The sequence below is a fragment of the Colossoma macropomum genome, unplaced genomic scaffold, assembly GCF_904425465.1.
Source record: "Colossoma macropomum unplaced genomic scaffold, Colossoma_macropomum, whole genome shotgun sequence".
In the NCBI taxonomy this organism is placed as follows: Eukaryota; Metazoa; Chordata; class Actinopteri; order Characiformes; family Serrasalmidae; genus Colossoma; species Colossoma macropomum.
In genome coordinates, this window is record NW_023494809.1 from 447,176 (window position 1) to 462,500 (window position 15,325).

Genomic DNA, 15,325 nt, shown 5'->3' on the forward strand with positions numbered 1-15,325 from the left:
CATACTTTACTTTTACTGTAAGTCAACGGAACCAGACTTTTTTTTCTTTTGTCCATTTATCATGAACTTTACGTTCTATGTGAAGAGCAACAGGCATTTTCAAACTATGTCAAAAACTGAAAAACAACAAAAATGGAGACACGAGGTTTTGTTCTGACAGCAGCAATATGGACAAAAGTATTGGGACACACCTCTTAATCACTGAATTCAGGAGTTTCATTCAGTCTCGTTACCACAGGTGTATAAAATCAAGCTCCCAGCCCTGCAGCCTGACTTTACACACATCAGTGAAAGAGAGGGTCTAAAGAGCTCAGTGGGTTCCAGCGTGGTTCTGTAATAACCATTTCAACAAGTCAGTTCGCGAAGGTTCTTCCCTCCTAGATTTTCCACGATCAGCTGTGAGTGTATTATTGAAGAGTGGAAGCGTTTAGGAACCACAGCAGCTCAGCCACGAAGAGTCTGACCACGTAAAGATGTTCGAATAGAGCATAAAAGACCCCAACGCTCTGATCAATAACTGCAGAGTTCAAACCTCCTCTGGATCAACATCAGCACAGGAACTGCACCGGGAGCTTCACGGCAGGGTTTCCATGGCTGAGCAGCTGCATGAAGCCTTACATCACCAAGCACAATGCAGAGCGTCAGCTGGAGTGGAGTAAAGCGCCGCCACTGGACTCTGGAGCAGTGGAACCGTGTTCTGTGGAGTGACCAACCTTCTCTATCGGTCAGTCTGATGGACGAGTCTGGGTTTGGTGAATGCCAGGAGAACGTTACCTGCCTGACTGCACTGTGCAGCTGTAGAGTTTAGTGGAGGGGGGATGATGATATGGGGCTGTTTTTCAGGGGTTGGTCTAGAACCCTTAGTTCCAGTGAAGGGGAATCTTAATGCTTCAGCAGAACAAGACATTTTGGACAATTGAACACTTCCAACTTTGTGGAACAGTTTGGGGAAGAACCTTTCCTGTTCCAGCATGACTGAGCCCCAGTGACCAAAGCAGCTCCATAAAGGCCTGACTGGGTGAGTTTGGTGTGGAAGAACTTGACTGACCCTCACAGAGCCCTGACCTCAACCCCATCACACACCTTTGGGATGAACTAGAGCGGAGATTGTGAGTCAGGCCCTCTCGTCCAACATCAGTGTCTGACCTCACAGATGCTCTTCTGGATGAATGGGCAGAAATTCCCACAGACTCTCTCCAACATCCTGTAGAAGCTTCCCAGAAGAGTGGAAGCTGTTAGAGCTGCAAAGGGGGACCAGCTCCATATTAATGCCTCTGGATTTAGAATGGGATTCATAAAAGCTCCTGTGGGTGTGATGTGGAGGTGTCCCTAATACTTTTGTCCATATAGTGTAGGTTAAACGCAGCACATGAATAGGAACTGCACTGAAATTTTAGCCACATTTGGGTGTCTCTGTGAAAATGTGTTGACTTATTTTCACTTAGAAAATCAACAAAGCATGTAATTGGACCAAATGTTTGCATACAAGTGTATATGTAAATGAGCTCTGTTCTGATTGGCTGCACAGCCCAGGCTTTGACACTCCTACAGAGTGAATAGGAGGGGCTAAAAATGCTGTAGGCTGAATCCCAGGGTCATCAAAGGAGGGTAACGACATCAGCTGATTAACACAGATGTGATCAATGCTGGCCTTTAGAGAACTTTAGCTGATGTTATCAGCCGAGAGATGAACAGTCGCCCCCTAGCGGAGCTGCAGACCGCCGGTATAACTTCACTCTCTGTTTCTGATTTAAATGACGTTTGAATGGAGAAACATAAACGTTAAATATCAGACTGAATGTCGTGGGTCTGAAAACGACGTCGTGTTTCGACAGACGTGATTCTGTAAGTTTGCTGGTGCAGTTAGTTCAGAGTTCAGCTCCAGTCCTGAAACCCCTGCACTGCATAACTGTGGTTTCCTGGTTAAAATACCTGATATTATTAGCTGATTAATCCCTTCTTGAGCTGAAAGAGGTGAACAGCAGAGAGAGACACTAAACTGTACAGTGCAGCGGCTCCAAACCTGGAGTTAAACACTGAATTAGAGGTCTGTGTGTCTCTCGTCTCTCGGCTTCTGTCGCGTCTTGGAGGTGAATCATTCACAAAGCACAGCGAATGTAAATGTGTGTAAATGTGTTCATGGCTGTTACATCACAAACATGATAAATTCCAAGCTTGTTTTTGCTGCTTTGTCTCCATGTGTGTGTATGGACTGTTTTAAAACTTTTGGAGTTGAAAAACTACATCAAACTCTATTATATTTTAAAAATGTGAGTTGGATGGAGTTTTCAGTGGTTCTGGCCCTTTAAGCTCAGCAGAAAGTTGATTACTGAGCGCTTGGCCGTTCTTCAGCTGCTGGGTCAGTAGTCTGTAAATGAGGAACTGATCTCTCTTTTTTCCTTTGCAGCGTTCAAGAAGGAGGACAGCGGTTTTGATGAGGTAAGTGGAAACACAGGCGTGTTTTTGTGAGCATGGTCAGAGGCGGTTGGAGTCGGCGGTTGGAGCCGGAGGCGCGTTAAAGCGTCAGACTCAGTGAAACGACACCGTCCAGTGTATGTTAACCATTATTGTGATGCAGGTCTTTGGAACACTGATGTCACAGATGGTTGTAATATGCAAATGAGCATCCAATGAGACCAATCACAGCTCCAGATGAGTTTCTGTGGGTGTTTTGATGAATCATTGTATTCATGTAGTCCAACAAAGGGGAATTACTGTGAATTATTGTGAATAAATGGCATGAAAATGCAAAATATTTAGAAATCGTTCACGTTTTTTACACCAAAACTGAAACTGGATGCAGCACAGATTGTTTTATGTTTTTGAGTTGTTGAGTAAAAATGATTTGAGTATAAATAAGTAAATTAATTAAAAGATGATGCATCTTCTTAGTTGTTGCCATGCCAACAGTGAATTGATTGAGTGGTTTGTGAAAGTTCCTAAAATTTGAACAGAGCCTGAATATAGTAGTCACATTCATGAGATATCATGAGGTACGCATCAGCCTTAAATGTTGAATCCCACCAAATCATCCAAAATTCCCCCATAATTCAGTGTGTGAGATGTAAACAGAGAGATTCAGAGTGGTTTGGTGTGAAACGGTTCAGATGTCTATACAGTGGTGGTGATAGGAACCAGGGGTCGCCATGACTACAGTTTATATGGAATGTTGATGATGGAAAATAGTGGAAAATCTGAAATAATAAGTTTTCTTTGGGGACTATTTTGCCTCACAGCGCCCTGCATGTATCCCTCCACCATGAATGGAGTTTAAGTTCTCTAAACTATCATAAAACAGTGTCTCAGTCATCAGGCAGTGAATTCATGACCATTTCATGTAGGAACTTTCTGTGAGGGAGCTTTTAGAGGTGGACGTCTGGTTCCTATCACCACCACTGTGATCAATTCTGGAAGGGTTTGGGAGTGTTGGGGGGGGGGCTTGGGAGAATGAGATTTTGTTGCTGAACTATCGTTTCAGTGCAGTGTGTGTGGTGTTGGTTCCCACACCTGGTGGAACTGAGCTGAATCGACGTGAACTGGAGTGTGCTGAGTGGGACCACCAGCCTCATCTGTGTGTGTGTGTGTGTGTGTGTGTGTGTGTGTGTGTGTGTGTGTGTGTGTGTGTTACCCAGCGGAGAAAAATGTGAAGAATCTGAAAAGGAAAAGAGCCGTTTCCTGTTTCAGAGCGGAGCGTCTCTGAGAGAGCAGCAAACATCTGACCTCTACACACTGAGAGAGAGAGAGACAGTGAGAGAGGGAGAGAGAATGGGGAGGAAGAGAGAGTAATGGGAGAGAGAGAAAGAAGGGAGAGAGGAACTGGGAGAAAGAGAGAGAGAGAGAAGGGGGAGGGAGAAAGGGAGAGAGGGAGAGAGACAGGGAAGAAGAAGAGAGAAACACGAGAGAAAGAAGGAAGGGAGAAAAGAACTGGAAGAGAGAGAGAGAGAGAGAGACTGAGAGAAAAGGGGAAGGGAGAGAGGGAGAAAGGAGAGAGAGGGAAGGAGAGAGACAGACGGGCAAAAAGAAGAGAGAAATGTGAGAGAGAGAAAGAAGGGAAAAAAGAACTGGAAGAGAGAGAGAGAGAGACTGGTAGTAATAGTGTAACAGAAGGGCTCGTTGTGTGTGTGTAATGTTTGCCTGCAGGCTGGTCTGTGGAGCAGGGCAGTGCACATGTGGTGTCTCTCTGACCGTTGTAGTGGTCAGTGTGGTGAAAGTGTGGGAGTTGGTCACTGAAATGATTCTGTAGCCTTAAGAGAGAGAATTCTCTTCAACCCAGTAATATCTGAAATATCACATTTCATTTGGCCTTCGTTCTCTGAGGAAAACACCCCCAACACAGCATCAGAAAGCTCAGTCATCAGGGAGATGCGTATAAATGTAAACATGCAGTATATTAAAACAAACTACCACACTAACACCAAAACTAACACAACTTCAGCAAAAACTGCTAAACCGTACCACAAACTACCAACACGGCAGCAAAACTAACACAACTTCAGCAAAAACTACTAAATGTTACAACAAACTATCAACATGGCAGCAAAAATTCATGGAATATACCAAAAACTACCAAAACTGCAGCAAAAATGACCAAACTATACCACAAACTACCAACATGGCGGCAAAAACTACTAAAACGACAGCAAAAACTGAAGCACTTACCAAAAACTACCAAACCACACAAAAAAACCCCAAAAATACCTAAAATACCTAAAACTAACAAAAATACCAAAGATATTAAACCATACCAAAACTTAAAAACCAAACAAATCAAAAACAGTAGCGTCTGATAAAAAGCTGATTTTCTGATCAGACAGTGTTTTTGTTAATGTTACTCCTGCGCTCAGCCGGTTACTGGAGAACCGAGGTTCCGTTAGAGGATCCTCAGCGTGTCGGAGTGAGGAGCTCCATCACAGTCCGTACGGACGGATCCTTTTACTGACCCGATCGGACGCTGTTATAATACACACGGTATCACAGAGCTCAGATACAGAACCACAGCACGACTCACGGTTCCGGCGTGAACCTGCGTAAATACCTTAATCAGACAGTCCAGACTCTGGTGTGATCGAGTCAGTACAGACACTGTTTTACTCCTGAATAAATCTCTCTCTCTCTCATTATGAATTCTCAGCTGAATTAGCGTCGGCCGCTCTTTCCTCCGTCATTAGTTTGGTGTCAGAGGCTGGAATTAATTCAATAAACTCCCTCCTTCATCATTCCCAGGTTATTCCGCACAGCCGGAGGATCGTCTCTCGCCTGCTTCCTCTCATGTTGGAGGAGGAGAAGAGATCGTCGTGTCTCTGTTTCGGCGCAGACGCGTCTCGGCAGGGCGTTTCTCTGGGAGACGGATGGTGATATTATAATATGCTCCATCATAATCCGGCTCATCGATGCTGAATGTGATAAAGTTCACTCTGATCTGATGTAAAGCGGCTCCCGCGGCGCCTGCGTTCACCAGCGGGGCAGCTTTAGACTGATGTTCAGTGGTGAAAGGAAAGAATGTTTATATCAAATTAGCGCTGCTTTGAATTCTGTGCAAAAATCTGTTAATAATCGCTTTAAATTCATTCTTCCCAGAAGTGCCGGTCGGAGCGGGGCCTTCAGTTCAGGCCTTAAATGCCGTAACGATACGATACGACTTATGATGGTTCTAATTCATGTTCTACACGTTTTAAAAAATGGATGGAAAAAACTGAAATTTGAAAAAGAGCCAAAATATTGCAAAGGAATGTTTTTTATGGTGGATGAGGTGAAAAGTTTGATGAAGAAATGCAGTGAAAAGTTGTTTTTTGTTGACGCACCTCCTTAAAGTTTTTTAGTAAAGTGGATGGTGAATGGTTCTAATTAGAACCATGAGTAACGTTCATGATTAAATGGTTCTTTGCACGGAGAAATCATTCGTCAGACTGATGGAGAACGTGTCGTGGTTTTATATAGCACCTTTTTGAAAATGGTTCTCTACAGCACCAGGAAGGGTTCTGTTGTTGTTACGATGTCAAACTTTTGAGCATAAATATTTCTGCCTACATGTTTTACTTCATCGTTTTAATGAATGAACGTCAACGTTACCAAGCAAACCTGATGGAAAGGAGGCCCAGTAGGCTGGACTGTTTACAGTGCTATAAAGAATGAAATGAAAAGAAACCAAAATATTTCCACCCCTGTTATTTTATTCTGTAAAGTGTGGATGGGTCAGAGGTCAGATACAGTAATGTAAACGTCCCAAAGTCCCAGAGCTCAGCGTTCCCTCCGGAGGGAGAGACTCTCTCCCACAGAACCCACTTTTCTCAGCTGCCTGAAACGCCTCGTTGGAATTCCAGCCCTTTTCCTTTGTTAGAGGATGACATCATCTCGTAACACAGTCCTTACTGCCCACCTACTGGCGAGCTCGTCCCCCTCACACAGCGGCTACTAGAGCGGGAAGAGTGTGTTCAGTGCTGTAGCGTGTGGAGAAGACGCTGACCGGACTTTCAGGATCCACTCTGGATCAAACTGATCCGGCAGAACCGACGCCACTGGAGAAACAGCCACAGTGGAGTTAACAGGGTCTGTCTGCAGACTGCAGGACAGGGGCGGAACATGGAGGGGCAGAACCGCCTTCGAGGCTGACCAATCAGAGCAGAGCGGGCGAGCTGACAAGTCAGAGAACGCTGGATCATCTGGAGGCGGGGCTTAAACACACAGGAGCTAACACAGGAGTTTCTGCCCAGCCTTTTAACTGTATGTCCATGGTGGATCAGTTAGGGCTCAGCAGTATTACAGTGTTGTGATAAATGATGTCACAATACAATACATTTTCCTTTATGAACATCTCATGTTTATCCTCAGTGCTTGTAGACACTGACCAACTGCATGTTTCATGATAAAGAGAGCAAAATTTGTCCCATTTTCCTGGACTTAGTACCAAATTCGTTTCAGTTAGTACCAGTTCAGTTTTGAATGTAGCTCTACTGATTCTTTTTTCTCGCTTCCAACTGATCAGATGTCTGAAATATTATGACGGATCGTGTATCATCAAGTATTGTGATATTATATTTTTGCCACACTGCCCAGCTCTAGGATGAGTTTCGTATGAGTGAACCGTTTTACATCGATTCGCACTGAAAATTCCACATCACAGGTTTCATCAGGAGCACTGCGCTGCAGGGCTGACTGATCAAAGCCTGATGAGGGTGGAGGCGGGTCAGCTGGATGGAATGATAGAGATCCTCATTCTGGATAACTGTATCGTGAAAAGCATGGATTCCTTCATGTCATTCTCTGGTTTGACTCGTATAAAGAGAGAGGCTGTGCAAAAAGCACCTGGCTGTTTTTTAGGTACTGAAGTAGAGGTGGGCGATATAGCGAATATGTAATATCACAGTACTTTAAGAACTTTTCATGATATGTGATGTCACGATATATATTTTATAACAGAGAGTGCCACGTTTCAAAAAATCCCCCTCAAAAACATGAATACAGTGATTAATATGCAGGATTTCACATCCTGCACTGAACCTAATGTAATTACAGGACTAATGATGCTCTGTTTGTGATCAAAGCTGCAGTGGGGGAGTGTTTTTGAGGACTGATTATCTACAATACGCTCGAAGTATATTGTAACATAATTTATGATGATAATGATAAGTATTGTCATCTCAGCCCTTTGTTGAGTTACGTACTGCTGGTACTGTTTCTATAATTCTGGCCACAATTTCTTAATTTTGGCTAGAGGATCCGCTGGCTCGGTGAGGCGAGTGGACCCCTGGGTGCGGATGTGTGCAGCTTCTTCGGCTCGTACAGCTGGTTTATCCAGTAATGATCTTTAATAGACTATCGTCTGTTTCCTCCCACCTCGTCGTCTCATAACAGAGTGTGAAATGGGCTCCAGACGTGATGAGACTGTCACAGAGGACTCCTCCACAGCAGTACTGTGTGTGTGTGTGTGTGTGTGTGTGTGTGTGTGTCCATCCAGCTGTTTGTTGTTGTTCAGAGAGTGTGTTTGGGTAAGATGAGTGAGCAGGGTTGTGTTACACTAGCACTGAGGGGTCACTGATGGAGGGAGAGGGGTTGGAATCAATGTGATGGTGAACCAGTGAAGATGGATCAGTGTGACAGTGACCTTGTGATGTGAAAAAGTGATGTGAATCAGTGTGATGGTAAACCAGTGATGTGAATCAGTGTGATGGTGAATCAGTGTGATTTTTGAATCAGTCTGATGGTAAACCAGTGATGTGAATCAGTGTGATTTTTGAATCAGTCTGATGGTAAACCAGTGATGTGAATCAGTGTGATGGTGAATCAGTGTGATTTTTGAATCAGTCTGATGGTAAACCAGTGATGTGAATCAGTGTGATTTTTGAATCAGTGTGACAGTGAAGCAGTGATGTGAATTCGCGTGACAGTACACCAGTGATGTGATGGTGAACCAGTGATGTGTATACTTGTCATTATGAATCAGTGTGATGATGAACCAGTGAAGGCTCAGAGTGTGACTTTGAATCAGGGTGTCAAGTGAATCAGTCTGACAGTGAATCAGTGAATCAGTTTGATGGCAAATCAATGTGATGGAGAATCTGTGAGTCAGTGTGATGAATCAGTGAATCAAAGAAGGCTCTGAGCTGCTGCTGTGTGAATATGAAGTTAAATAAAGGAATGAAGCCTTAAGCAGACAGCTGGAGGTTCACTTACCACAGTGTGTGTGTGTGTGTGTGCGCGTGTGTGTGCGTGGGCGCATGTGTGTGTGTGTGTGTGTGTGTGCATGTGTGTGTGTGTTTCTGGTGTAAGAGTGAGACTTTAATCATAAGTGTGATTTCACACACTCCGTGCTGCTCTCTGTGTGTTCTGATAAGCTGCTTAACCCCCTCCTCCACCTTCTGAACTGATTACTGAATCACGTTTAAAGCTGGAAGACCATCTGAGTGATGGGGCACACATACTTTTTCACACACAGAGTATTAGCTCTGGCTCTGCAGTGGTGTGAACTGTAGCTGTGTTGCTGATCACATTCCAGAGTAAGAACACCAACAAAACACTCTGCTTTACCCCAACAGTAGATTCCAGCATCTTCATACAACATTTTGTGTTTATCATGGCTGTTTGCTCTGAGCTCACTTTCACTGACCTCCACAAACCTGGACTATTCTGACAGACAGTAATACACTACAGGAAGTGTAGGGGGCGATATGGCTTCTACTGTTTCATTTAAAAAGCTCTATAATGTTCATATGATCCACACAGTCACTCTGACAGACTGTAATACACTACAGGAAGTGTAGGGGGCGATATGGCTTCTACTGTTTCATTTAAAAAGCCTCTATAATGTTCATATGATCCACACAGTCACTCTGACAGACTGTAATACACTACAGGAAGTGTAGGGGGCGATATGGCTTCTACTGTTTCATTTAAAAAGCTCTATAATGTTTCATATGATCCACACAGTCACTCTGACAGACTGTAATACACTACAGGAAGTGTAGGGGGCGATATGGCTTCTACTGTTTCATTTAAAAAGCTCTATAATGTTCATATGATCCACACAGTCACTCTGACAGACTGTAATACACTACAGGAAGTGTAGGGGCGATATGGCTTCTACTGTTTCATTTAAAAAGCCTCTATAATGTTCATATGATCCACACAGTCACTCTGACAGACTGTAATACACTACAGGAAGTGTAGGGGGCGATATGGCTTCTACTGTTTCATTTAAAAAAAAAGGTCTCTCTCTCTCTCTCTCTCTCTCTCTCTCTCTCTCTCTCTCTCTCTCTGTCTCTCTCTGTGTCTCTGTCTGTCTCAGAAAAAGCAGGAAAGTGCCAGCATTCCTGTCTTGTCCTTTTAAGGCTAATGTACGAGTGTGCAGTAGTTTTATTAGTGTTATTTGTGGGTACCCTCTCATACCCTCTCAAATACTTTCCCATTTAACTCAGTCCCTGCGCTGTTAAAGAGCCCAGATCCGGCTATTAATACTGTCTGTGTTTTATTTTCCCTCTTTGTCCACTGATAACATTAGTGTGGCTTTATGTACCAAAAACTGTCATTTATTTCTACAATAATGTTTTCTAGCAACATATGTTCTTATATTATTAGTATTGATGTTGCTATTACATATAGTTATATATTATCATTCACCGATCAGGCATAACATTATGACCACTTCCTTGTTTCTATGCTCATTGTCCATTTTATCAGCTCCACTTACTATATAGGTGCACTTTGTAGTTCTACAGTTACAGACTGTAGTCCATCTGTTTCTCTGATACTTTGCTTATATATACACTCTTAGCAAAAAGGGTTCTTTGGCTTGTAACAATAGTGGAACCCTTTTTGCTGCTATATAGAACCCTTTGCAGAACATATACAGCAGATTCTCCATCAGTCTGAAGAACCCTTAAATCATGTAAAGTCTTCTTTGAGTTTTCATTGTTTTTATATAGAACCATTTTCTTGACTAAAGAACCCTTGAAGAACCATCTTTTTTAAGAGTGCAGAACTATGACATCGCAAAGAACCAAAGGTACATAAATGGTTCTTTGCTTGGTTAAATGGAAAACCTGTAAACTGCAGGAAAAAGGTTCCTGTTATTCCATGTTCTAGACCCTGCTTATGGTACTGTATAGATCACTGTTTGGTGAGGGAGGTGCTTGGTTTGCTTCACTGCATGTAAATATTGAGTATTTAAGCATAAAATAATAATAATAATAATAATGATAATAATATTAATAATAAAGTTATGTTCAAAGTGATCCACTGCTCCAGCAGCTTCCTAAAGCTGAAGGGCAGAACAGTATCTGTATCTCACTGCAGGGTCTGGAACATGTTGGTGCTGAAGCTCCATCACTGATACAGTGGGTCAGAACCGGGTCAGGCTCAGTGGACTGACCTTTCTGCTGGCTGATGTTCCAGCAGTTAGCGGGGCAGTGCGGGCTCCTCTCAGCCGTCGCTCCACTGTGGAAATATGCAGAACATTCTGGAAATGTCAAAGCTTCACTGCAGAACAACATGCTGGTCATACATAATGCAGAAGCAGATCAGCTTTAATAAGCCCGAGCTGAGGGCCTGTTCAGCTCCGCTCGGCTCTGCTGGTGGGACGGTGGGCTGCTGGTGATGATGCACCAAAATAAAAAATTCCAAAACTGAAATTAGACATATTCACGCTTTGGAATTAACATAATACTGCTGACGATGCTGAAGATGATAATCACTGTGTTGGGTAACAGAACTGAGAGAACTGGAGGACTGATCTAATTTTGAAGAGCTTGCCAAATAATACTAAATAATATGTAAATAATATGTGTATGTAGTTTTTTTTCCCCTTTTATTGTTAGAACTCTGGGTTATTGTGGAACATTAATAGTCCATTATTGTTAGTGATGGCTTAGATCAGTTCATACTTCCAAAACCGAAAGGCATCTAAAGCTGAATCCACTATAATAACGAAAAACGCATTATTTTTATGTTAATATGTAAAGCAGGGGGCGTGGCTTTGGAAATCTCATTTTGCAGTCTCTCCAGCAGGGGGTGCTATAAGCACGCAAGTTGCTTTAGTGTCCATTATTTAGAGAGGAAACAGTCGTGGACTCACACCAGCAGGAGCTAACGAACATTTACAGTAACAGCTGATAAAACCAGAGACAAAGTTTATTACCAGAAAATATTGGTGTTTATATAATATTGAATATATGTAATCAATGTTATAATATCTAATTAAAGAGTTTATTTGTCAGTTAGTGCTAATAAAGCGTGTAAGCAGCGTATAGAGCGCAGCTGCAGTGGACCTGCGTTCACAAATGCACATTAAACATTTACCAGATCGTGAAACGCTGGACGCTTTGAAGTCCTTCAACCATTAACTTGGTCTGAGTGGTAGAACTTCATCTCCATCCTCTCTGCACACCAGAGTGAGATCTACAGGCTGATTCCACAGCAGATACAGATATAAAGCACATTATATTCACATAGGATCATGAGAGCGTTACTGTATACACACAATATGAATTAAAATGAATTTGTATTCCAGATGTGTCAAGGTATCCACACAATCCAAAAAGTGCATTAGACGGGATTTTGACTATTTTCATACATTTTCAAATACATTTACATCCATTTATTTTTGTATGGTACAGTTCTATGTGTAATATTTCCCCATACATTTTAAAATAATTTCAGTTAATATGGCAATGGCCACGCTGGTCTTCAGGGTGTGTTAACAGTTTAGTTTTGTTTTTGTTATTGGAAAAGTTCCAGTTTTAGTTTTTGGTAATATAATGAGTTATTTAATTGAGTAGATCAGGGGTCTTTAATTAAAACTCAATAAGGTCCAGTTAGAGAAAATGTCCTCAAGTGAAGGTCCAGAACATCATAATGTCTGACTTACATCATGACTCAGTGCCATATACTGTTTACTGGAGTAGCCTAGTAGGTATATCAACATTATACAGTCGACAACTGAATATCAAATCAAATAAAGTACAGTTCAGTCATATTTCAACAATATTTACTGTCAGTTTTCTCTTTTTAGATCACGTCATGTGAAATAACTTCCCTCTGACTCACTTTCTTCTCTGACTGCTGTGTCTCGCCTCGTCCCTCCCCTGTGTGTGCCTCACTCACTCGAGTCTCAGTGCTCATCGTAATGCACAGATCTGATTGGTTGAGTAGCGTCACGTGTGATATTTACAACGCGTGCGATTGGTCTCTGAGTCTCCCGGGCCGCTAAACCGGAACTGTAATGACTAGAAATGATACGCCGATTAAAACAGGACAACTCCATCAAAATTAAATAATTCTCCATAGTTTATTATTTATAGGTCCAGGTCTGCATAGGACAGCGTCTGGGACTGGACTCGGTCCACGGTCCACATATTAGTGACTTTAGTGACATTAGTGGAGTAGAATAAAATAAACACTACAGTAGACAGGCAATGGCAGCGACAGGACCCTGGGTTTTAGCCTCCCTCAAAAACCTACAGTAATGAGACCTGCTGGAACGTCTGATAGTTCCTCCAATATGGATGGAAGGCTACTTTGACGATCATCTCCAGGACTGTAAATACGCCAGTGAATAAATATTCATCTTGGAGCATTTTTAATCACAAATGTGAGTAAATCTGTCCTGTACAGCCCACACGAGCTCTCCAGTTCAGTTTTACCCTCTTTTTTGATTGGTTACCTTGTTAAAATTTAGGAACACAGCAGTATCAGCCACTGTTTTCAGCTGTTTAACACTACTGTTTACTCTTCTGCATTAACAAACACAGAAACGTGAAGTCTGTATAATCAGCTCTCAGCTTCATTATTAGAGACGAAGGTCAAAAGGGTGAGATGAGCTGCTTTTCCACCGTTTACAGGCTTTAACTTCTGTTCGGTGCTGCTGCCATGGTAACGCTGAATGATGACAGGCGCAGTGAAAAATAACACGAGTTCTGATCTGAGCTTATTAACGTCGCACAGTCGTGGATCTGATGCGTATCTGATACAGAACCACATATGAAAGTGACTCGGGTTGGATTTGAAAAGGTCAGATTTTTGTGTCCACACAGGCCTGAAAACATCAGCTCTGTTCACATTATGGGAAAAAATCTGATTTGTGCCCCTTCAGTCTGGAAATGTGAACACTGCCTTAGTTTTGCAGGTGTAGAGTTTTGATTTAGTTCTCGTGTTTTTATTTCAGTTTTTGGTTGAGTGACAGTTTCAGTGGGCTGTAATAACCCTGATCCAGACTGGACAGTGGCGTAGGGTGGAAACCGGCCAGAAGAAGCGCGACGGCGTGTAACCTGTGAAACAGCCCTGGCGGGCCTGCTGTGCTGCAGTGGAGTTTATTCTGATTCTATCAGCAGCAGGAATAAAGGATTTCTGTCCCGCTGTGACCGGCGCTAATCTGCCCCATAAACAGATAAACAGTGTTTCACCACACACACCAACACAGAGCGCTTTATCCCCTGATGATAGCCTGAGTGAGCATTATGGGATGTAGAGCAGCGGGCTGTGGGTCCCTGCCCTGCTGTGTGAGTGTGGAGATCAGCTGTGACCGCAGCAGCAGTGCTGTGTCCTCCATTTAAGCACATTCAGCGCTGCTGAATAAATAAAAATAAAAAGTTTATTTCAGATTTTAACTCTCCAACTCACGTCTGTAATACGGTTTTCTCCAGCGCAGCGTGGACAAGGTTGATTTTGTCAGTTCTAGTACACTCTCAAAAAAAAAAGGTCCTTCAAGGGTTCTTTGGTAAAGACAGTGGTTCTATATAGAACTATGAACACTCAGGGAACCATTTGCATGATTAAATGGTTCTTTAGATTGATGGAGAAGGTGTTGTATGTGGTTCTATATAGAATGGGTTCTATGTAGCACCAAAACGTTCTTCTATTGTTACAAGCTTGACATCCATAGCAGAACCCATTTTGGTGCTATATAGAACCATATACAACACATTCTCCATCGATCTGAAGAACAGTTTGACCATGCAGAGAACCGTTTAAGCATGTGAATGAGTCATTGAGTGCTCATGGTTCTATACCATCTTTTGAAGGCTGTAGGCTGTGATGTTTAAACTGTAGATCTTCTGATTGCGTCTAAAACTGATTTCGATGTGTAGCTGATTAATCTGTAAGCCCTAAGATGGAATGGAGGAGTTTATTTCCTCAGACAGCGTTCAGACAGCGGGGGGGCTGGACAGACCCAGGCTGTGAGGGGTGCAGGGGGTTTGAGGGGTTTGAGGGGTCTATATATGGGGACAGGGATGGGTGAGTGTGAATTGGTCTCAGAGGAATGATGTCACTCTTGCCAGTATGAGCTCATTTCCTGTATATGAGGGGGACACGCCCTCTGGCCCACTTAGAGACCAGCTGTAACTCCCTCACTGCCCGCGCTGACCGATACAATCCTCTGCAGGCAGACTTTAGGGCTACGGTCATTTTTGGGGGGATTTTTGTGTGTGTTAGTTATTGGTAGCACTGCCCCCTGCTGGCTGATACTGCAGAACATTTGCAAAAACATTTTTGATAGACAGATAGACAGACAGACAGATAGACAGATAGATAGATAGATAAACAGACGGACGCACAGACAGACAGAAGAACACACAGACAGGCAGATAGATAGGCAGACAGATAGATAGACTGACAGACAAATAGACAGATAGACAGTCAGACGGAGAGACAGACAGAGATAGATAGATAGATAGATAGATTGATGGACAGACAGACAGACAGATAGACAGAGATAAATAGATAGACAAACATGGATAATTTGACAGACAGACAGACAGATAGGTAGACAAACAGATAAATAGATAGACAGACAGATAAACAGACGGACAGGCAGATAGACAGTCAGACGGGGCGG

The 15,325-nt window shown here is 42.8% G+C and overlaps 1 protein-coding gene across 1 annotated transcript in view; it reads left to right on the top strand.

The window, feature by feature from the left end:
* The window catches only part of cdk14 (cyclin-dependent kinase 14), a 122,794-nt gene that overhangs the window by 5,659 nt on the left and 101,810 nt on the right, over positions 1 to 15,325 (top strand). The window contains exon 2 of the mRNA XM_036557962.1: positions 2,408 to 2,439. Within this exon, the coding sequence (XP_036413855.1) occupies positions 2,408 to 2,439 (32 nt within the window). The remainder of the gene's footprint in view (positions 1 to 2,407; positions 2,440 to 15,325) is intronic.